General features: G+C 38.9%; 2 protein-coding genes across 3 annotated transcripts; one reads left to right on the top strand and one right to left on the bottom strand.

The window, feature by feature from the left end:
• The first annotated feature begins 11391 nt into the window (after positions 1-11391).
• On the top strand, positions 11392-12489 carry LOC108681972 (prostatic spermine-binding protein-like). Its single transcript, XM_018171057.1, has 3 exons — positions 11392-11500; positions 11972-12103; positions 12242-12489. Exons 1-3 carry the CDS (start codon positions 11392-11394, stop codon positions 12487-12489), a joined length of 489 nt encoding a protein of 162 aa, XP_018026546.1.
• Positions 12490-19705: 7216 nt separating this feature from the next.
• On the bottom strand, positions 19706-22993 carry LOC108681976 (L-proline trans-4-hydroxylase). 2 transcript variants are annotated; one of them, XM_018171061.2, is made up of 7 exons: positions 22771-22991; positions 22462-22570; positions 21980-22169; positions 21673-21767; positions 21379-21556; positions 20555-20749; positions 19706-20331 (listed from the first exon to the last, which is right to left on the bottom strand). In XM_018171061.2, the coding sequence occupies exons 1-7, from the start codon at positions 22775-22777 to the stop codon at positions 20215-20217; spliced, it is 891 nt and encodes a 296-aa protein (XP_018026550.1). In that variant the 5' UTR covers positions 22778-22991; the 3' UTR covers positions 19706-20214. The 2 variants fall into 2 exon arrangements, with proteins under 2 accessions (XP_018026550.1, XP_047738002.1); XM_047882046.1 differs by having other exon boundaries at positions 20227-20331; positions 20640-20749; positions 22771-22993.
• Positions 22994-23685: the final 692 nt, after the last annotated feature.

Here is a 23685-nt window from a genome sequence, read left to right as displayed (position 1 = left end):
CAGCAACGTTCTTGACGAAGATGTCGACCTCCTGGCGAACGTCAAAAGAGTAGTTATTGAGCTTGAGTCTTTCAACAAGATAATTCAGCTCATAATTGAATATCGATGATTGAGTAATTATTCAAAATACAAATATTGAAGATAGACAAGATTTAAAAATCAACTTAGTTCGGTCGTTCGCACCGATTATTTTTGTTCTAAGTTGATTGTTCAAAACAATAAAAAATATTAGGAATCTGGATTGAAAAATATTGATAAAGCTAAACGATTGCTCGATAATCTTTCAAAAATCTCTTAAACAAGATTTGTTAGAATAAAATCTTTTCATGATAATGTGAATACAAAGTTTTATGTAAAATCAGTATATTTCATAGCTGTCTATGATGAAGAATGGGCCTGTAATTAATACGATGTAAAATAGAGTAGTTCGCCGACTCTGACTGAAATAATGTTGAACTTTGAAACTCTTCAACACGTCTAATGTGTACGAAGAACACTACATTTATTAAACCTGCCAATGTCTTGTGCGAAAATGAGCGGAAATATAGTTTTAAACTGATAATGAAGTGGTAAATCCTATGTAGATATTTCATCTAGTATATTAACTGAACTAGGGAATTTATTTTGCTTTTCGAACAGAATACTCACGAAGGTAATTAAGTAAAAGAGACGAGGATTCATTTTAAATTATTAATTGATAAGGTTTAATGATCCTTGGTCCGTAAAACTTACCTGACGCTGTAACAAGGCCGGTAGTGAAAGGGTTTTCCTATTTGAATGCTGCATACTAAACCCCGTCAAGACTTGAATACTTTCGTATGAAAATTTTTATATTTCCTACTCTTAAACTTCATACTTTTTTCATTTTTAACTTTTTAAGTATCTAACAACCACGCAAGTTTATGATATTCCTAAACTCCAAAGTGAGTGGCTGTGTGTTCACACAAGTTTGAAATAACTCTGTTTAGTGTTTAGCCGAAATGATGTATATATTTAATGAGAATTTACGAATTTATTTCCCATGTCTATATCGCCGCACGCATCAACGAAGAAGTTGTACGATTTGAGCTTAGGCGCATGAATAGGAACATTTTCATGGAGAATTTCCTTGTGAAGCATTTCTGATCGACTTGACGAGTAAAAACAACTGATGGTGGAAGCCATGGGGTAACTTCATTTATAATTTTTTTGATACGTTGCGTACCTAGCATGTTGAAAATCATTCTGAGTTGAGACGAACTAAGATTTGCCTCACTAACATTTGCTTGATGTAAAAATGTGGTAATCATCAGTAACTTGAAACTTGCTAAAAGTTGTCACTCGAACCAGTTACAAAGTTATATTCGATACATTATATTTCTTTACATTGTAAAAGCGTATGTAAAGTATAAAGTATAGAAATATTTTGCTCAAATAATTCACTTGAAAATCTTATTTTTTTCCAGTGCAAAAGTTATATTTGCATATTTGAATTCGCCTATCAAAGTATTTATCTGTAATGCAAAGAGCGGCACTAATACATTACTTTCGGTGTTATTCCGCAATTATTGATTAATTAAAATTTTGACAAACTTTATAAATTAACCTGTACTCGCAAAAATGAGAAAATTGGAATAGAATTAGGATTTGCTCATTCATTAATCATTCATCTTACGCCTAAGAAATTCAGTTGAGGTCATACTAATAATCATACTACTTATCAATAATCAGTCATAATCATAATCATAGTAATCAGTAAGGATTGCAAATAATCATCAATGGCTTACATTTATTTGCATTATGTCTAACAAAATATGTTAAATTCTATGTTAACATTCACGTGCAGGTAAATCAAACCCTGGTTGCAATACCCGTGGAGTTTTTCTCGCTGTGTGAAACTATGAAATTCACGTACCTGGGACATGTAGTCCGGAAATACGTGAAATAATTCTGAAATTCTTATGGTCTTCTGGTATGAATTTATTTCAATTACATTTTTGTAAGTTTAGGTCTCCTTCTGGTGCCAGATTATTGCATGAGTGACACCTGGGGATACCATCTACGATACATGATACCACCTGTCATACATGATTCCACCTGCCATACACGATACCACCTGCCCCACGGTGTACACACCTGCCCCACAGTGTACACACCTGCCCCACAGTGTACACACCTGCCCCACAGTGTAAACACCTGCCCCACAGTGTACACACCTGCCCACAGTGTACACACCTGCCCCACAGTGTACACACCTGCCCCACAGTGTACACACCTGCCCCACAGTGTAAACACCTGCCCCACAGTGTAAACACCTGCCCCACAGTGTACACACCTGCCCACAGTGTACACACCTGCCCCACAGTGTAAACACCTGCCCCACAGTGTACACACCTGCCCCACAGTGTACACACCTGTACTGCATGTCTCCAGGTATCAGGAAACAAGTGTTCGGCTGATGTCTCAGCTGACACACCCCTGCTGCTCACCCCAAACCCAAGTGCAGTTAGCGTCAGTTATTGTTGTCGCTGGCAGCGGCTCGGTGTTGGCGTCTCTCGAATCTCAAGTGAAATTAACTGCATTAGTAAATTTTTTTTCCGTCCGGCAGCTAGCCTAAGAAAATTGATATTTTTACGACTGTTTCAGTTAACTTTAAGTTTTCAGTTAACTTTAATGTAGTTTCTGTTATTAATTTTTGGCTATAAACATATGTCAAATAAATAGTAAATCGCAGTGTGAAGACACTGAATTTTTAGGCCTAGCTAAACTTCATAAAAGTTTCTTATTTTTACGGCCCAGAAAAAAAGCACGGAGAATTTTCGATCTTTCGTAATTATCTGAATGAGAAACAGCGAGACCGACAGTTTTCTTTACCTTACTTTTTGTTTCCCCTAAGTTTTCATTCGTTACGCATTTCTTCACATTACTCACGCATCCTATCTCATTCGTGCTTAAGTAAAACGATGGAACGCAATCACGTTGCTTTCGAAACGAAACACGAATTACAACTAAACTTTTATTGGCTAAACATTATAACCATAATGATATTTTTAGCAATCAAGCATTGGCAAACAATCCGAAATACATTGAACATACGCAACATTTATATTTTATAGTATAAAACTGAATTCAAGATAGCGCATTTGCACAATTGACGAGTGAATACCCAAAAATCATTAATATATGATAAAAATACCAGCCTCTTATATAGAAACATTTCGTCGACAAAATCACGGGCCATTTAAGGTTTAAAAAAGCTCATTAAAAAGCTCTTTTTAGAGAATTTTCTCATTTGCGGAAAAAGACGCTATTGTGCTCGTTATGTCCGTCCGCCCGTCCGTCTGTCTGTCCGTGACTTGACATTTTCGTTGATTTTAAGAATATTCTGGAATGTGTCATGATTTAGATTATAGTTTAAAATTGGTTGAAGATTGGCCTTTCCGAAAATATGTAAGATAACCCAGGTCTTGATCTCATAAATAATTGACATAATAAATAAATAATACACGCACCGAGATTCTTAGCGCATTTTTAGCGCATTTTCTCATTTATGGAAAAATTGCACTATTGTGTTCGCCATGTCTGTCCGTCCGTCCGTCCGTCTGTCTGTCTGTCCGTCTGTCCGTCTGTCTGTCCATCCGTCTGTCCGTCCGTGACTTCACGTTTTCGTCGACGAGAAAATGCGCTCTCTGTCACTCACTGCAGTGAGTACTGAGTTATAATTTATAAGTTTCATTGGCCCAGCGCGAGGGCGACGCGTGTACGAGTTCAGCCGTCCACCTGAACAAGCAGCGCCCAGTTGAACAGGTGGCAGAACAAGGAACATGTCGCCCTACGCCGCCTGAACAAGCAGCGCCCAGTTGAACAGGTGGCAGAACAAGGAACATGTCGCCCTACGCCGCCTGAACAAGCAGCGCCCAGTTGAACAGGTGGCAGAACTAGGAACATGTCGCCCTACGCCGCCTGAACAAGCAGCGCCCGGTTGAACAGGTGGCAGAACTAGGAACATGTCGCCCTACGCCGCCTGAACAAGCAGCGCCCAGTTGAACAGGTGGCAGAACTAGGAACATGTCGCCCTACGCCGCCGTGCGACCCTTGCACCGCCTATATTTGTGTGTGACCGCCTCTTGCACCATCGTCACCATCACGCTGCTCTACACGGACAACGCGTGAGTTTTGTTCATATCACGAAAAAAGCTTGGTGGAAGGGAAGCCTTGTATCAAAGGCTATTATTTGTTTGTGTGCCACTGAAGATTTTTAAATTATTTATATTAATTAGCGCTCATTCCTCTTCGGTTAAAAAAGTTTAAAATTATTGTCAACCTCAGTGAATACAAAATGTGCTCATGTCTGAATTCCCCGTTCAAATTATTTATATTATGTTTTTACTTCTATTAAAATGTAAGAAGAATATCGACAAACTTTTCTAAAGGCGTTTCATCTTTTCTAAAGGCTCTTTTCACTAAGTCCGGACATTTTTCTCTATTTCTCAGATCAGAGCAGAACTCAGCGGGGCCACGTGTCTTCTCCAGTGAGTGCGCACTAGTTAGCTGAGCACCGCTCACTGGCCAAAGATATTCTACCCAAAACTTATCTTTCATTCATCACTTGATATTTCATTACAGACTTATAGCTTTATCAATAGAACTGTTTAAGTATTATTTTGTAGTCGCGGGTCCAGAAACTTTTTCAGATACAAATGGGGTCCAGTGATGTGATGATAATGTCGGCGACGTGTGATCATTATTTGATGGCGTGGATGTCAAGATGTTTGGTATCGCGAGTCTGGCTCTTGGAATACTGCGGAAAATTTTAATTAAAATATGCATGTTTTGAACTTTGAAGATGTGGGAAATTTTTCCCACCATTGATATTATTTGTAGTTCTTCGTAAAATTTGTTAGCTTGATGTTGTTGTTTTGTTTGTGTTGTATTCAGAGTTTTGTTGTATTCAGTTTTTCCGTAGTTTAAGTAGGTAGCAAGTATCGGCTAGGACCAGCATTCCTTTATCAGCTCTCATATTGTAGAGTCATCCATCTCGTACCGTGCTTTATCTCAAATCTGCATAAATTCTCAGTTATTCATTTCAACTCTTAAGTATACAGCGACTTAAGCCGGAGAAGCATCGGGAGATTCAGCAATTCTAAACGTCTTCCCGATTACTTTTTCACTATCTTTTTGTTCGTGTGAATGTTGCTTTTTTCCATTTAATTATTTACGCTCTGTACGCAATGTTATTCTATGGTACTCTAAACAAATCAATATTCAATTACTGATGGCTCAAATTTCAATTAGTTAAACGTGGTCTCTGATATTGGCAGAGGAACTAGTTTCCTGTGCTGTGACCCACGATTCAATATCTTTATCTTCAATTTTCCAACGTCAAAATCTCAAACTGTCCTTTTCTACTTTTCCGTCTAGAGTACCTTCCTTCGACTGATTTCCTCTATATTTCTTACATGCCTCCCAACTGCTTTAAGCACTGAGACGCACCAAAATCTTAGGTCCGTTAATTTAGTCATTTATTCCTTATTAATTGATGCATAATTTGGAATTAGTTGCTACATAGGTAGTATCTGATCAATTGATTGTTTTGTAAGCAGTTAAATTTTCATTTCAGTATCTGGGACTCGTCGGGGCAACATCATTAAGGAACTTGAAATTCTGCATTCAATACCACTTCACTGAATCGCTCGTTCTTCCAAGATTTCTAGACTCCAGCATATGAACTTTCGTATTCGGCTTCCTCATACAACTGGCCCGATCAACGCCAGTTGCACGTTCAAATCAATTTGAATAAATATCAGCTGACTCTATTCTCTTTATTTGTCCGATTGTGTGAGACAATTATGATTACTCACAAAGAATTATAGAATGCAGATACATTTTTAAAAGCATGCAATTATTTACTAACTTTATTTGTAATGCAGGTACTCTTGGATGAATGATCCAGCTCATTAATCATGTTACCTATCAAACTCCGAACTCGATAAACTCGACAGCGTAAGGCCGACACCGATTTATCGCTGAAAATTTCCGACAAACCTAATATTTTAATGCCTTCAATATATCCACAAAAACGATTCAAACTTTAAAACACCGCCAAAAAAGATCATACTTCGCCATTAACACACATTTTTCTCACATTCACTAATAGTTTAAATTATTAAAAACCTAAAGCTTTGCTTGGTACTTGTAAGGTCCTCGGCCCACAGGCGACGCTGAAGACCAGCGCTCCCGTCGCCATGTCAACGCACCCGACACGTGGGAGGAGAACAATACCCCCCTTACCTTCCCCCCTCCGCCATTTTTGAACTGGCACAACTTTTTCGACTTCATAGAAGAGGCAGCTGGCTGCACAAATCTTGTGAGTAGAGGCAGCTGGCTGCACAAATCTTGTGAGTAGAGGCAGCTGGCTGCACAAATCTTGTGAGTAGAGGCAGCTGGCTGCACAAATCTCAGCTGGCTGCAGCAATCTTGTGAGTAGAGGCAGCTGACTGCAGCAATCTTGTGAGTAGAGGCAGCTGGCTGCAGCAATTATGTGAATGAAAGAAATATTTCGATGCTCAAATTATTTCATGAATTAAAACGGGTCTCTATCAGCGACAGTTCTTGCATCGCCTCTGAAGTTCGAAACCCAATTCAAGTACACAAGTACACAAAAAGTAGAGTTTAAATTTTATCCTTGTTTTCTTCTAGGAATGCCAAGGGTACGTAAATTTATTGAGATTGATAGATAATGGCCACATATTGAACTTGAGCAACCATCCCTACAAGAATTGACGAGATTCAACAATTTGAATAAATATCGTTGGACTCACTACTTGCTTCATTTGTCCGATTGCGTGAGGCATTCATAGTTAATTACACAACATTATTTTTGGCACCAGATTCATCCACTGGATTCATTGCTTGCTTCAGTTGTCTGATTGCGTGAGTATAAGTTAGTTAATTAATTACAATCTTAGTTAGTTTATTACACAACATTATACATTATTATTGACATTATATGCACTAATATATTAATTGTTCAGGAAATGTTGGGAGGCATCAAGGTAGGGGAGGTGAGGGACGGCGACAACACAACATTATACATATTTCCTCCACCTGTATTTCAAGTCCTGCGACTTGCGCGGCGCATTTTACCGCGAGTCGCTGCGCGTTGCCGAACGAAGCCGGTACCGAGATGACCGCGCGGTCCACGGGGCAACCCAGAGAGGATTCCGCGATGTCCTTCATCTGCCCGAGCAGCATGGCGGCAACCTGCTCGTGTCTCAGCCTCTGATCGTAATTTTTCTACTGAACGGCGTTCTCAAATCTCCCATCGTAGGAAGTTGGTTGAATTCTGCAGAGAGAAGACATATCCTTCACTTCTTCGTAGGTCCTCCCCAGGAAGCTCTTGACGGCGTGCACGGTGTTGGCGCAGTTCACAACGGCCTGGTCCAGGGCATCGCTGCCCACTAGTCGCTGCTGGGAGTTAAAGGCAACACAGGAAGGCGTCGTCCTTTGCCCCAACTCGTTCTCCAGGACGTCCACCCGACCGTCGCGCACCGCAGCCACGCAGCATTTGCTCGTCCCGAAGTCGATGCCGATCGCCGCAGATCTCGGCCGGCCGCCCCCCTCCGGCGGTGGCGCGGGGTCCACGGGGGGCATGGGGGCCGGGCTGTCGCCTGCATAGAGAGCGAAAATTTAAAACATATTCAGGGATGTGTGGCAATGAAGAATAAATTTCTTGATCATTCTCCTGATTTTAAACAGAATCGAAGTTACGAGTGTGAATTTTTTAATTAATTAAGTTAATAGAACAGAATTAATCAAGTTAAGAGAACAGACAGATCAAATTTACAGACAGAATTGAAGTTAGGAGTGCAGAATAGAATATTAAGAATGTTTTACGGCCGTTGACGGTGATTGCTGGTTTCTGTGCCCACGGATGTGAGTGTTAAGCACCTGTGGCAAATTACTCGAAAAGCCCGGTAGGAATAGTGTTGTGACACGTGAACAAGTTAGACCAAGTATCTTCCATTAAAGTCTGTCCAAATAATCACGAACGATTCAGCCATATCGCAATATCCGCCTTTTCATCAACTGCAAAACTATCATGCAAATTGTAGTCTCAAAAATATGAATGTTCTTGGCAATGTTAGAAACCATAAATTAGCAAATTGGCATTTAAATCTTGGTATCCGTGGACTTAGAAGTTCTTAATCGTAGAAAACATACTTTGTATGTGTGAGAGTTAAGGTAACATATGCATTATTTATTTCTTCCTAGATACTTCGGTCCTTTATCTATAATTGGGAGTATTGTCATGCCAATGGATATCAAAACAACTGGAATTTGATACGTGATGATTGATCAATTATTGCGTTGGCAGAAATTTTTGAATGATTATTTGCATGTTTGTTTGGCGCTGAAAAGTGAAAGTTTTCTCTGCCAATGTTTTTAAATGGATATCGAATAAAAGGATAATTCATTTTAGGTGAAATAACTGAAATTGATATAGAAGCAAGCATTACTTTTTACTCGTGAATGCTTTCTAGTCAATCCTCTTCAAAAAACAACACGGTCATATCATCTTTCAATCAACTGACGGATGAAGTCGACTTATCATCAAGTCTACCACTTGATGTTTGGATTCGCATGTTTCATTTTTCATTGTTGGGTCACATAAATGCAATTATGTGAGCAAATAAATAAATTTTTATGTTAGCAAATTCACATAATAATCACGACCGTCCACAAAGATCATATTGTGGAATTTGTATTCTAAATTTTTATTAACACTATATACCCACCTAGCCAAGTCGACTAATAAAAACAAAGAATCTTCAGTTACCCCGATTTTTACATATGAAATAGATTTAATGTAATTACATGACAAAAGTCTGACAAACAATAATATTAATTAAGGAACTTGGTTTTGGACATAACTCGCTGCCACTCAATAAAAACTACGGAATTATGGTCAGGCAGGCATTTTATTGACTTTGAGTCACAGTAAAAATTGGCACAGCTATATAAAATATTACCAGAATCTTTTCATCTACTTCTATTTAACGTGAGTGTAGTTCACACTCGACTATGTACTTGGCTATGTACGACTTGAGTACTATGGCAACCCGTACATCAAAGAACGCAATTAAGGACAGAGCTTCCAAACCTGGAGTTGTCACAGTCAAAATTTTAAGGTAAAATATTGCTGTTGAGAACAATAAGAAAATTTAAGCCATTTTCATTTTTAATCCCCATAAAGATTCTACGTTCCTCCCACTCACTCGCTAGGTTGACACAGACTGTTGACATCACACCTGCACTGTGCGGAGAAGTGCACTGCAGTGTGCCACGCGATAAAAAAGAGTTGGACGTTATTTTATCAGGTTCAAGGTTAGCTGCCCGAACATTGAGCTTATAAGTAAAAAAGCAAGTGAATACAAACTTAAAAATATATGCCACTCCATGATATATATATATATATATATATATAACCTACATAAATGTTTATAGGATAAGCAACAGAATATTAGTTAGATGTTATAAAGAACGAATTATGTGTAACTTGCGCGGAAATCAGTAATTAGCGCGTAGATGTAGAAGCTGGAGCATGACTTATCTGGAGTTAAAAATGTATTTCGAGTCGTATGATATGATGCGAGCATGAAAAATACCATTTATTTAATCTTAATCACCTTCTTTTGTAGTTTATATACTTTAAAGTGTTTTTTCGACTTTTGAACACTTTTAAACTACAATTAAAGACGCAAACAAACCTTTTGTGCCGCACCCATGCACATGCACGTACCAACCATTGCAAGACCACCGACACGAATCATTGCTTGGTATCGCTGGTCTTTTCAGAGGCAAACAATAAGACAAACATTGCATGTTGTGTTTGATGAACAGGGAAAGCAATGAAAAGAATTAGGTAGCAATGGATGACGAAAGAAACTCTTTATTTCCATATGAGTGAGCTTGGGTTGAGTCACGCGTAACATTTGTTATACTTGCTTGCATCGATCAACATAAATGATGGAATATAGTTATCCAATACAAGCAAGAATAAACGAGTACAGCAACAATGAGAGGAAAATACTAGCTACAACAAGATGATAATCGCAGCAGGTACGAATAAAGTAAAAGCGTACTACCTAAAGAGATTAGTTAAACAGCAAACAGCTCTTGCATGCGTCCGATACTTAATACATGTGCTCTCAGGTACCACAAGGAGCGTCCAACTTTGAATGGTGAATGGTTATCTATAATGTATTGGTAACTGCACCAGCTACTGAGGATAATACAGTGAATTTATTACTATTTCTTGGTATTCAAAATTGAAAATCTTGCAAACTCCGAATTGCTTATAACCAACGAGATTTATCACATTTTTGTGCACATGAAGCTCGCTCCACTCATGAGAGGTTGTGGATGCCAAATTTCCTTATTTTACAGTTCATTACCAATGTAAGAGGCTTGAATTAAAATATTAAATTGTTAGATGAGTTCGTTTCAGGCAGAGTTTAGTGATAATTTGAATGTTGATATATTTTCAGCACTATATTCGCGATCATATTATAATAAAATAAATAATAGCGTCAGCGTTTATGTTGCCGTAGGCCTGTCGCCGATTCTTAACGTGACGGAATATTCACAGCATGTTGCGGTCTCGAACTCGTAACTCACTGCTACAATTCTGCTGTGCTTAACCGCCCGGCATCCTCGCCGATTCTGACCAGAAACTGGCGCACAGAGCTGGGATCGAACCCGCGCCTCTCTGCGCCAATCTTGGTACTCTGAACTGTAACAACTGGGCTGCCCTTTTACGACTGCTCGAACTTTTTAATCTATGAATTTTGTAGCATTGCTACTGTCGACTGAGACCCACATAGAGCATTGCCGACTGTAATGATGTTTGTATTACTGGCAATATGATAGCGCTGCTAATTCAAGTGCATACAATTGAAACTTCATGGAAACTTTCTTCGCGATTTTTCGTGTTGGGATGTGGGACTGTCAATACTGAGGCCTGCGACAAGTAAGAGCTTAATATGGTTGTATTATCATCTCATTTTTCTCAGCAATTTTAAAATTATATGTAATCTCAACGCTTGATACGGGCAAAAATAATCGGAAAAATATTTTGATATCTCAATGAGTATCAAGAATACGACGAAACACCTGAAGTGTCTCGCACCTCGGCAAGAACATAAGTTGATTTTCGCCACGTCAATAATGTCGACTTAAGAAAGCATAGAAGAAAGCCCAGCGAAAAACATCAACGCGTGCAGTTCTGATATCGGAGTAAACGACAAGATGAAGATAGAGAGTTCCGGCGCTGCTGAGGCAGTACAGGATCATTTGGATGTGGGCGATGAAGTCTAAATAATTTATGAGATAAGTGCCACCCCTGTGCGTATGGATCTTGATTCAGAAGTCAACGCATCAGAAATTCAGCATCAATGCGAAGGCGTATCCGAGGACGAGTTCGCCTTAGTAAATTTCGACGAGTCCTTCGATAATTTTGGTGAGTAGAACAGCGAAAGGAATGAACATTAAAGTGGCCGAAAAATTTGCCGGTGTCAGTGTCCAGTGCGATCGTCTGAAATTGAAAAGCATTACTAAGCCATAGAAGATAGTCAGCGAGAAAATACGAGAAAATCATAAAAATATTTTCGGTTCTTGCAGAACGAGTCCGAGAAACTCATGGATGGAAAATTAAGCTAAATCGATGTCATCGAGCAGGCTATTTCTGATTTGTACCAACTTTACGACGAGCAGATTTTCGGAATGAGACGGAGGCTGGGTCAACTTGAGGTCGACGTAGGGCTGCTCAATGAGCGACTTAAGATCAGTAATATGCTCTGTCAAATTAGGGACAACGACTTTGAATGTAAATAGCCGACCGCCCTTGTGCTGCATACAAAACCTGATGCTGAACCTGACAGCTCTTCACAAAACGGTCTGGTCGTCTCACGGAATTCGGACTCAATTTCAGAGCTGCAATCAACGGAAGATCAATCAAAGGAATTTCAGAGTGAGGAGTCGTGCGATGAGTATCAAGATGTCTACTACATACCGGGTTATGGACCGGGTGCATATTTGGAAGTTTCTGATGACAGTGTCAAAAGTGAGCAGCACTCTGGCTTCCTGTTGGGTCGGATGAGCAGAAGAGCGGCCGTTTGGTTAAGGGGCAAGGAAGCTAATCTAAATCATGTGCCAACTAATCAATAGGATCTTGATAAAGATGATGATGATTAAAGCCCAGACGAAGTTCATGATGAAGGCAAAGACGGCGTTGATGATGAAGGTGGAAACGAAGTTGATGATGAAGGCAGAGACAAAGTTGCTGATAAAAGCGGAAACGGAGTTGCTGATACAGGCAGAGACGAAATTAATGATGAAGGCAGAGACGAAGTTGATGATGAAGACAGAGACAAAGTTGATGATGAAGGCGGAAACGAAATTGATGATGCAGGCAGAGACGAAGTTGATGATGGGCAGAGACGAAATTGATGATGAAGGTGGAAACAAAATTGCTGATGTAGGCAAAGACGAAATGGAAGATAATTGCGACGAAGAGAAATAGGATACTGATCGACGAGGAAAGTACCGCATCGGCGATAGTACCGATGATGAGGATTGATTTTCTTTGATGGATAGCAACTGAATTGTTGTACCGTGCTTGTCAATTTGATGTTATTTTTTTGTGAATCAGTGTTTTGTTTTCAATCCTAAATATGTAAACAATCTAGCGTGTAAAGCTACGTAATAAAAAGGAAAAATTTTCAATCTGAGAAAATTTAAGCAACGGCGTTTTGAAGAGTAGTTATTGAGCTGGAGTCTTTCAACAAGATAATTCAGCTCATAATTGAATATCGATGATTGAGTATTATTCAAAATACAAATATTGAAGATTGACAATATTTAAAAATCAACTTCGTTCGGTTCGAACCGATTATTTTTGTTCCAAGTTGATTGTTCAAAACAATAAAAAATATTTGGTATCTAGATTAAAAATATTGATAAAGTTAAACGAATTCTCGATAATCTTGCAAAAATCTCTTAAACAAGATTTCAGCGAACAATTTATTAGAACAAAATTTTTTCATGATAATGTGAATACAAAGCTTTGTGTAAAATCAGCGTATTTCATAGCTCTCTATGATGAAGAATGGGCCTGTCATTATTACGGTGTAAAATAGAGCAGTGCGCCGACTCTGACTGAAATAATGTTGAATGTTGAAACTCTTCAGCACGTCTAATGTGTACGAAGAACACTCCATTCATTGAACCGGCCAATGTCTTATGTGAAAATCAGCGGAAATATAGTTTTAAACTGATAAAAAAGTGGTAAATTCTATGTAGACGATTCATCTAGTATATTAACTGAAATGGTGAATTTATTTCACTTTTCGAACAGAATACGTACGAAGGATATTAAGTAAAAGCGGTGAGGATTCATTTTAAATTGTTAATGGATCGGCTTTAATGATGCTTGGTCCGTAAAACTTACCTGACGCTGTAATAAGGCGAGATTGAAAGGCTTTTCCTATTTTGAATGCTGCTACTAAGCCCCGTGAAGATTGAATACTTAATTACTTTCGTATAAAAGTTTTTAACTTTCATAGTTTTCAACTTCGTGCGTTTTTCATACCTTTTTAAGTATTTAGCAAATTCACGAGTTTATGAAATTCTTAAACTCTAGAGTGAGTGGCTGAGTACGTTCATCCATGTTCAGAATAACTCTGTTTAGCTGAAATTATGTATTTATTTTACGAGTATTAACTATTTTCATCCTATACGTATATCACGCACGCATAAATGAAAAAGTTTTACGATACCACATTAGTCGCAAGAACAGGAACATTTTCATGTATTAGTTTCTTGTGACGCATTTCTCATCGACTTTTTGCATAACAATCACTGATGATAAAATCATAGGCTAACCAAACACCAATGCCTCATTTATATTTTTATTGATGCGTTGCGTGCCTAATATCATAATATGTTATCGAAAATCGTTCTGAATTGAGACGAAGTAAGGATTGCCTCACAATCATTGAGACGAACTAAGGATTGTAAGTGAACATTGCTAAAGCCTGTGACTCGTACCGGTTACAATAAATGATATTTTTCGCATCGTAGAAGCGTGCGTAAAGTATAACACGAAGTGATAAGAACAATAAAGAATCAAGTTAAAGTACTAACACAAATGAGAGAATAAAGTATATATATGAATACTGAAAGTAAAAAGTAAGTATCTTTTGCATGCTTTATAATTTTTGTGCAGAAACCTCGTGCGTCATATCTTCATTCAAGGTATGACTCTTCATAGACTTATTGGTCTAAAGTTATTGTATTCGGTGGAAAACGAGCAATGAGTGTCAAGACAACATAACTATTTGCAGTGTGAATCTCATTAGCCACAACTTTTTGTTTAAACACGCGCGTGTTACATTCAAGGTATGACTCTTCATAGACTTATTGGTCTAAAGTTATTGTATTCGGTGGAAAACGAGCAATGAGTGTCAAGACAACATAAGTATTTGCAGTTTGAATCTCATTAACCACAACTTTTTGTTTAAACACGCGCGTGTTATTGTCTTCCTAGATAACCTCTGACCGAATTATGCCAGCAATAAAAAGACTTTGCCACGTCTGATAAATTTTTTTATGATTTTAAATGTCTTGATTTTTGGGAAAGTTTTTCTTGTTTAACCCTGCGGGCTTTTAATTTGAGGTTGCTTGTGTGCATTATTTTATGAAATAAATTGGTTCTGGGAAATAATTTAGTTTTCAGTTATGTAATAAATTAAAGTAAAACTAAAAGTGAGGTTAGGGTAATTGATTTAACTTATTTATATGGAATATATACTTTATTGAAATATGTATTCCTCTGTACATATTTTGCCAAAATATTTCACTTGAAAATCTCTTTTTTTTTCTTCAATGCAAAAGTTATATTTGCATATTTGAATTTGCAAATCAAAATATTTATCTATTATACAAATAGCGGCACAAACACATTACTTTTGGTGTTATTCCAAAATTATTGATTAATTTAAAATTGAGAAAAAATGTATAAATTAACCTGTACTCACTAAAATAAGAAAATTTGAATAGAATTATGATTTGCTCATTCATTAATCATTCAACTTACGCCTAAGTAATTCAGTTGAGGTCATGATAATAATCATACTACTTATCAATTATCAGTCATACTAGTAATCAGTGAGGATTGCAAATAATCATCGATGGCCTATATTTATATTCATTATGTCTAACAAAATATGTTAAATTCTATGTTAAAATTCATGTACAGGTAAATCAAATTCTGGTTGCAATACCCGTGGAGTTTCTCCATTGGTATAAACCATGAAATTCAGGTACGTGGACATGCAGTCCTGAAATACGTGAAGTAATTCTAAAATTAATAATTTCAGAATTAGGAATTTATTTCATAATTTATTTTATTATGCATTTATTTTAATTACTCTTTTGAGAGTTTCTAGGCCTACTTCTGCTGCCACATTCTTCAATGTGTGAAAACTGGGGACACCTTCTGCCATACATGATACCACCTGCCATACATGATACCACCTGCCATACATGATACCACCTGCCATACATGATACCACCACATGATACCACCTGCCATACATGATACCACCTGCCCCACATGTTGTCTGCTGTTGTTGTCAATAGGACTTTTCAAAGTAGACAGCGTGAACACGCTTCCATCATTAGCGCGTCTATTTGTGCCCACATCAACATAGATGAACTTGCAATCAGCATCCGCCATAGCCAGCAGTATTATGCTGTATCCTCCATTGTAGTTGTAAAATTCTGCACAATTTCCAGGAGGTCGTTTGATGGCAACGTGCTTGCCATCCAATGCACCACAGCAATGTGGAAAATTCCATTTGATTTCAAAGTTTCTCTGTAATTCCTTCCATTCGGCCATATTTTGAGGTACCTGCAGCAATAGCAATACATAAAAGTTAGTTATGTCGTAAATTTAATACAGATACTTGAGATTTAAATTATTGCATAGAGTTGTTTAATTTTACATTTGGATTTTTTTCAGAAATGCGGCCCTGAAGAAGCTGATGACTGAATTCAACCAGAAGCTAATACCCTAGCAGATCAACAAGGCGAAGTTAACGAATGTCTGCATGATGATGGCCCTCCGTTCAACAGTACAGAAAATGAAGCAGGAACGTCAGTGCCAAAGCACCAATTTGCGACGCCAGCGGCAAAGAAGAGAAGAATTACAAAATTTTCGAAAGTTGAGAGGGCCATCAACAAACTACAGAATATTGTTTCGACGAGTAAACCGTCGTCTTCAAACCAAGCATTGGATCAATACGACGCATTTGCTCAACATATTTCTCTTCAATTGAGGCAACTTCCTTTCAGAAGCTTCGTAATGTTGCAGGAACAGATTCGGAGCCTTATCAGCAAAGAAATGCTGAAAAACCTGTTACAGTCACCTGTCAATATTATTTCAACATCACCATTCGGAAGTACATCGTCGTACCAGTCAAGTGAAGAGGAATGCCCTAACAACATATATGGATTCCAATGCCTTGACAATCGATGAAATCATTGATTTTCAGTAGCTTTTCAATAATTAGTAATTGAATTGAGATTGTTAGGTAAAGGAATCGTCCCGGTTGTATGAAATTTTGTCTAAAATATAATATTAGACCAAAAATTATTTACCTTAATGTAAACATTTTGTATGTGATTATTTGGAATATATTTTAAATCTATAAAATCCATTTGCTTATAGTTAAGATTGTAACGGTGAAACCTTAATATTGGAACATAATTATCACATCAATTATTTTCATTCATGGAGCTCATTATTTCATTCTTTATAATTATATACTTATTTAATCGCAAGCCTTTGACACAATTATCATTTTAAAGACACAACGATAACAGATGGCTTCACGCTTTTAAAATTTCCCACATATGAGCATAGGAATGCGCTAATAACTTACCTGCAAGTATTGCTGTAATCCACTTATGATTGATTGCAGAACTTCGGGAATAAATCTTGAAATTGTGGTGGCTAAAATGCGAAACAATAATTCTAGGGATTGGAAGCTATCACCGGTAGCTAAATAGCGCAGTGTAACCTCAAGTTTTTCTTTGGGAGTGATAGCATTCCTCATTGCAGTATCTTTCTTGGTTATTTGTGGCTGAATTATGCTGAGAAGCTCATTGAATTGGTCGGTACTCATTCTCAAGTGTCTTTTATATGCCATGGGATCTTCTGCCGAAAGTTCGCGAAACAAAGAAGATGATGCTCCAAAGTTATCTCTTCGACCAATCCAGTCCCTCACTCACACTCTACGCCGCCGATCTACAAAGTCTTTCACCTCATCGGCAAGAGCCTCAACGATGCCACCAACAGCTTCCTCGAACGCCTCCTCAAACTCGTTATTACGGTTACGTTCCATGAAATCCAGTAATCCACCAAGTACACACTTCGCTCGACAACACCCAACGTCGCACTGACGCGGGCGCTGCTGCGGAGTGCGGGGCGCAGTATACCGAAAACAGTATACTAGTGTATAGGCTCGCAACCTGCAAAACGGTAGTAGACGCAAGCAATATACGTAACTAATAGCCCTGTGTATAAGCACCTTTAGCCAGATGGTTTTGATAATACGCTTTTTGCTAAGTCTTGCGTACGAAAGTTTTGATAATGCCAAAATTAGGGTGTACTTACGTAACACGTAACCTTTTAGTCGTAAGTACAAAAAGTTACGAAGTTTTGATAATCCGGCTCCAGCATAGACCAAGTCCAGAGTGCGATTCGGATACCTTCCCGAGCGTAACGCAGCCGGGCATCTTCACGGCTTTTGACAGTTGACACAAAGCGCCCACCACAACAGCGCCATTCAGTCACAGGCCGGAGCGCATACAGGCCGGAGCACAACTGGCCGGAGCGGAATCGAACGCCTTGGATCTCTCCGGACCTACACCAATCAGCCGTGCACCACTCGGCTTTGTCCTCTTCCGGCCTTGACCACCACCTGCCGTGCACCACGTACCAGGCCGCGGATCGAATATGGCTTCCAGGCATCGTTAAATTACGTAATTTCACGTTCATCGCATCTGAGGTTAGATTTCAGATAGTATAGTTCTGTTCCAAAATTATACGTCCTTCGACAAGTGGCCGTTCGACCGAGGGCTGGTTCGACCCACGGCCTGGATACGGACGGCTTGAAGTGTTGAAGGCTACGTTCCGGAAGGCAGAAATCATGATGGTCCATTATATCCAGGGCAGTGGTGATCTTCGGCAGGCGACTCCTCCTTAGGTAACCTAACCTAACCTGCGAGGCTGCGCCTCTGTTGCGGTAAGGCCTGTTGCGCTCCGGCGCTGTGAAGCAGTGGCTGTGTTGTGCAAAGCGGATTTACTGTTAGCTCACTTAGCCGGAGTTACACACAGCTCACTGATCTGAGGCTATGTGTAGATATTGCATACTGATGTTGGCGTTAGGGCCAGGGCCTGTTTACGAGTCAATTTTGTTACCCACGGCTGCGCTCCCCCCTGACTTCAGCTTTCACTGTAACTAGCGGACAACAGACTGCGATCAATCAACCATTCAACCCAGCTCGCCAGTGGAACTGCGTGAATCCTGCCGTGCTGGTGTATCGGGTCGCCTGCCGAAGACCACCACTGCCCTGGATATAATGGACCATCATGATTCCTGCCTTCCGGAACGTAGCCTTCAACACTTTAAGCCGTCCGTATCTTGGCCGTGGGTCGAACCAGCCCTCGGTCGAACGGCCACTTGTTGATGGACGATAAATTTTGGAACAGAACTATGCTATCTGAAACCTAACCTCAGATGCGATGAACGTATAATTACGTAATTTAACGATGCCCGGAAGTCAGATTCGATCCGCGGCCTGGTGATGCACGGCAGGTTCTATGCGAGGCCGGAGGAAGACAAAGCCGAGTGGTTCAAGGCTGATTGGTGGATTTCCGGAGAGATCCAAGGCGTTCGATTCAGGGCTTATTGGTTATTGGTGCACAAAATTGGTGGTGCACGGCTGCGCTCCCCACCACCAGACGGTCACTTTTAGCTCACAACATCTAGGGTTAGGTTTCACATAGCATAGTTCTGTTCCAAAATTTATCGTTCTACGACGAATGGCCGTTCGACCATTATTAACGGCTGACCGTTTTTAATGCCATCTAGCAATCCTGAATTATGTACTACTACGTCGGGGAGAAATATGTGTATTCCATGGTACGCATATAGAATAGAATAGAAGTGTCGGCGCTGAAGAAATAGGCCCATGGCCTGTTGCCGTACCTCACATATGTACCACTTCGTAATCAACGTGTTGAAATAAGAGTTGTAGCACAGTGATAAGCACAAAATTTTGACAGTTTCGCTTTGATATTACTACTTAAACAATGTCATAGGATATTGAAGTGCTCGGTAGCTGGGGCCGCCTGGGGGCTTGGCGGTGAACCACAAATTTAACTCTTTAGTAAGCACCAAAGCATCAACACGCGATAACTTCACTCTGCGTCAAAGCTAGATATCTCGGTTACTTGACGGCCGGATGTAAATCTCTTCTTACTATTAGCCAAGTCAACGAATCATTTGTTCCGAAGTTAAAAATCCACAGAGGTCTCAATATTATTTCCAGATGCAGCGTCCGTAAACTGAAAACATGGATAATAAAGCAGGATGAATAAATTTTTACAAATAAATAATGAATAAACAAATGATCTAATAATTCTCAAACATGTTTATCGCAAATGAAAACGATATGTTTTGACAAACAATTGTACAAGCTAAAGCAGGGTCTACCCTTAAAGCTAAAGGGCACCTTTAGCTACCTTTTTTAGCTAAAGGGCAGGGTCTGTCCTTAAATAGAAATATTTTGTTTTCTGTGTTTTTCAGCTCAATTTGTAGCGAAAACTATTACGAATCGGATACAGAAAACGGAATATAAAAAATATTAATTATCTGTTGTAAAGCCGTTTTGATCTTATAAAATGAACGTTTTATAACCATTTCTAAGTAAAGGTTTCAGTAATTAAATCTGTATTTATAGATCATTATTCGGGTTGACTGAACTGTCCCTTGGAATACACCTGTTCGTTGTTACAAAATCAAGCAACTAAACGCGTCCTTCGTTCGGTACGTTAACGAAAAGCACTTGATTTGGCTGATGTCTTCAACGGGGTCAATTTTTCGATCAGTGGACTTTACCACTGTTGCCTGAAATGTATGAGGTATCATTTTTGGGATCCAAAAAATCCTTGCCGTCCAGCCCAGTCACATTCTTGCATTCCAGAAGAGCCGAGTTGGGGAGCTGGAGAAATTAAAGTTCTGTAATCAAACATGGCTAGCTTCCAAAACATTCAAATAATGAAATTATATAAGTGCACTAAAATATTACACGATTCGTTCCCTTCATTAATTAAATTTATATCGAAAACAACAAACGTCAATGCGATGCAATTAGCTCGTACCTATTTAGCGTGTGGTTGCACTAAATTTATGCCTTTTTGCAAATACATTGACGGTGCACTAACCTTATGCAGAAACGTGTAACATGGGTGATGATGCTCCAGAAATGGATTGTTTAACTTTTTGTTGAACGCAGAAACGAGGGCATACCGCCTCTTGTCGGAGTTGTTCTCGGACGAGCAGTGCAGCAGGTTGCAGTCGAAAAACAGGGCGTCGCCTGGGGCCATCTCTACCGGGCACGGTGGGTACCGCTCCAAGATCTGGGGTACACATTGCGTTGATGAAATTCTTTACAAACTTGTAGACATATTTTGGGTTCAATGAGCGAGGGGTTTACTTGCAAACAGTGATTGGATTTACAACCATCTAAAAGGATGAGTATTCCTCGACTGGACAGTTTCGAGCGAACTGCCCAGTAAACGAGTTTTCAATGTATCTACTTAATTTAATAGCCACAAGGATAATTTGTTAAGGAATCATAAGCAACCTAATATTTATTGCATTAGACGCGATCCATGACATTTCATTACCTCTTGTAAAAATTTATTCATTAGACTTTAGAGAAACTCGAAAATTTGATACCTCAACAACACGCAGGTTAAAAAAAATCCTCGGTAGTCGTGGCCTGTTCGTGCCATCCAAGCTTATTAAATATTACGATTCTGAGGATGTTAGTAACTTTGATCGATGAAAGTCAGTGGTCAGTTAGGGTTTCAATCATTTCTATAGGTTACTTCTAAGCGCCGGTTGTGATCTGAGCATACCAATTCTATCTCTAAACGCAGGTTGAGTTCTGATCGTATCTATTTTAACTCTTTGCCCAGGTTGAGTTCTGATCGTCTCTAATTTAACTCTGTGCCCAGGTTGCGTTCTCAATGTATCTAATTACCTCTTTAAGTCGGTTTCGTTCAACAGAAAGCTGTTCTCCAAGCGTCTCGTGGTCCTGCCTGCCGAGTTGATGCGACCCCGGCACCACCTGCAGACAGCCGTTCTCCTCCGTGCAGGCATCCACTGGCATGAACACCGTCCCCATGTCTGGCCGAAGACAGCCATTCGGGTACCAGTACCTACGTCAAGGGAAGTTACGGGGAAAGGATTCATATGCAGAAATAAACTAAAATTGCACGATCAAATGCGAAGAAGTCATAAAAATTAAATGAAGTCGATATTCTACTTTAATTACCCGTAGTCTTGATGCCACAAGAATGCACCGCCGGTCTTGGCCTCTTTCATCATAAGCTTGCTGTGATAGTGATACACTTCGTCTCCACCCATCAACTGGAAAAAATTTTCAATATATCTAGACTGCTATTGAGTTGCTTGAGTAAGTTGATATTCATGGACATTCACTAGCTTTAGAAACTTCATACATAGCTCTGATATGAGTGAATACTTGGCCGTCAACAACTTCCAAGTATATTGAATCAATGAAAATAGCTTGCATTAACAAAATTGCCAGTTGTTTTGAGAAATAACTTCCTAGAACCAACTTTTTCCATCGTCCCAGCAACTTTTTCAAGCCTGACAGCAACACCGGTGACGTCATCACCAGGATGTTGCCATACGCAGAGTTTGGCGGTCCTCTGACCGTCCGACCTGCCGTACGCATGTCGCTGCACGCCGTCTGGGCTCTCGATGGCAGTGCGAATCAAATTCATCTCTGACTCGTTGAACAGGTTCCTGTGCAATGGATTCTTTTTCGTATGGTATAATTTAGGATTGAGGGTGGATGAATATTCAGTTTCTCATTTGATGCCTATGAATTGTCCTATAGAACAACATAATGGATGTTCTTCCTAATAGTATCTGAAAATTCGTAGGCGTCGATCAATAGATTACATAATAAATTAAAATTATATTATAATAATAACATACAGGAACAATAGGCTGACAAAAACAGTAGAAGTTGCATGCACACGCACCAGCATTTTTAAAGTGATCAACGTTTTAAAAGGCTAATGAATTGCCTTACTTGATAATTACGAATCCGTGTTGGGCGTAAGCGCGAACCATTTCCTCCGAGGCTGTGAAGTCGCCCGAGCCGTCGTACGAGAACGTCGCAGCAGCCACATCGTCCACAGCTGCGGTGGAAACAAAGGTGTCGGTGGCAACAACATCAATTAGCTGAATTGAAAATTTCACCTAGAGAGCGTAATTTTTTTTTGTTTCCTGTAATTGTTTTTTTCATTCTCAAAAATTAAACCATTACGTTATCTGAGAAAAATTAATGGTTTATCTCTCAATTTCGAGGAAGATGCATAAATATATCAAACTCACTAACCGGTCATTATTATTCAGTTTTCAAGCGTTGCAAGAAAAAGACCTTGAAGATTCCTCTAGAAAAAGAAACGCCTTGTTGTCAATTTAACTTTAGGTGTCTAGAAATGTTAGAAAGTTGTTAGAAATGTTAGATTCTTATTTCTAATCATGTGCTTTAAAAAGAATAGCGCACTTTAGGAAAACTTCAGTCGGTTATACGTAATGACACTTGAGATGAATCTCTGTTAGCGCGGTCGTAACCAACGATGCTTGGTCTCCACAACTCTAAAGTCCCTCGCATAACTTCCATGGCCAGGATAAAATTTTCCGGAACTCGAAATGTTTGTAATACGTTTGTGGCAATCGTTAAAATTATGAGATATATTTTGCGTTATCAATCGTTTATATTATTGATATATTTAGATGCGTTTATATTACACAATTTTCAACGATATTAGATACTTTTATGGTACACGATCGTTGAAGTTATATGATATACGTTTGGGGTATCTATCGTAAAAAGTGTAATATACGTTTATTGCAGTTATTAACTATTTAAATACATAAATAAATACATGTACTTATTTCATATTTAAATACATAAATAAATACATGTACTTATTTCATATTTAAATACAGTTATTAATTACATTTAAAGACGTTTGTGGTAACAATCGATATGAGTATTATAAAGGTCTTGATACATTTATGTTTCGCCGTCGTTTAATTTGTTAAATAACTTCATTTTACAAGTTAAAGTTACGTGATACGTTTACGATAACAATAGTCAAAAGTGTTAGATACGAATTTATACGTTTATGGTACACGATCAGTAAAGTAGTTAGACACGTTTAGATGCGTTAATCGTACATAATGGTTAATATAATTGAAAACTTTCATGGTATTAATCTATAGAATGATAAAGCATGCCATTTGT

This window comes from Hyalella azteca, unplaced genomic scaffold, assembly GCF_000764305.2.
Source record: "Hyalella azteca isolate HAZT.00-mixed unplaced genomic scaffold, Hazt_2.0.2 contig9543, whole genome shotgun sequence".
Classification (NCBI taxonomy): domain Eukaryota; kingdom Metazoa; phylum Arthropoda; class Malacostraca; order Amphipoda; family Hyalellidae; genus Hyalella; species Hyalella azteca.
The sequence above is the reverse complement of the archived record's forward strand: the minus strand, read 5'-3'. Positions and strand labels throughout refer to the sequence as shown.

Coding starts and splice junctions, on each gene's coding strand:
- LOC108681972 (XM_018171057.1), top strand. CDS start 11,392: ATGGATCTTGATTCAGAAGTCAACGCATCAGAAATTCAGCATCAATGC. Junction 11,501..11,971: donor CGAGTCCTTCGATAATTTTG/GTGAGTAGAACA, acceptor ACTCAATTTCAG/AGCTGCAATCAACGGAAGAT. Junction 12,104..12,241: donor TTCTGATGACAGTGTCAAAA/GTGAGCAGCACT, acceptor ATTAAAGCCCAG/ACGAAGTTCATGATGAAGGC.
- LOC108681976 (XM_018171061.2), bottom strand. Junction 22,170..22,461: donor CACGGATTCGTAATTATCAA/GTAAGGCAATTC, acceptor TCCATTGCACAG/GAACCTGTTCAACGAGTCAG. Junction 21,557..21,672: donor TTGTGGCATCAAGACTACGG/GTAATTAAAGTA, acceptor CCCTTGACGTAG/GTACTGGTACCCGAATGGCT.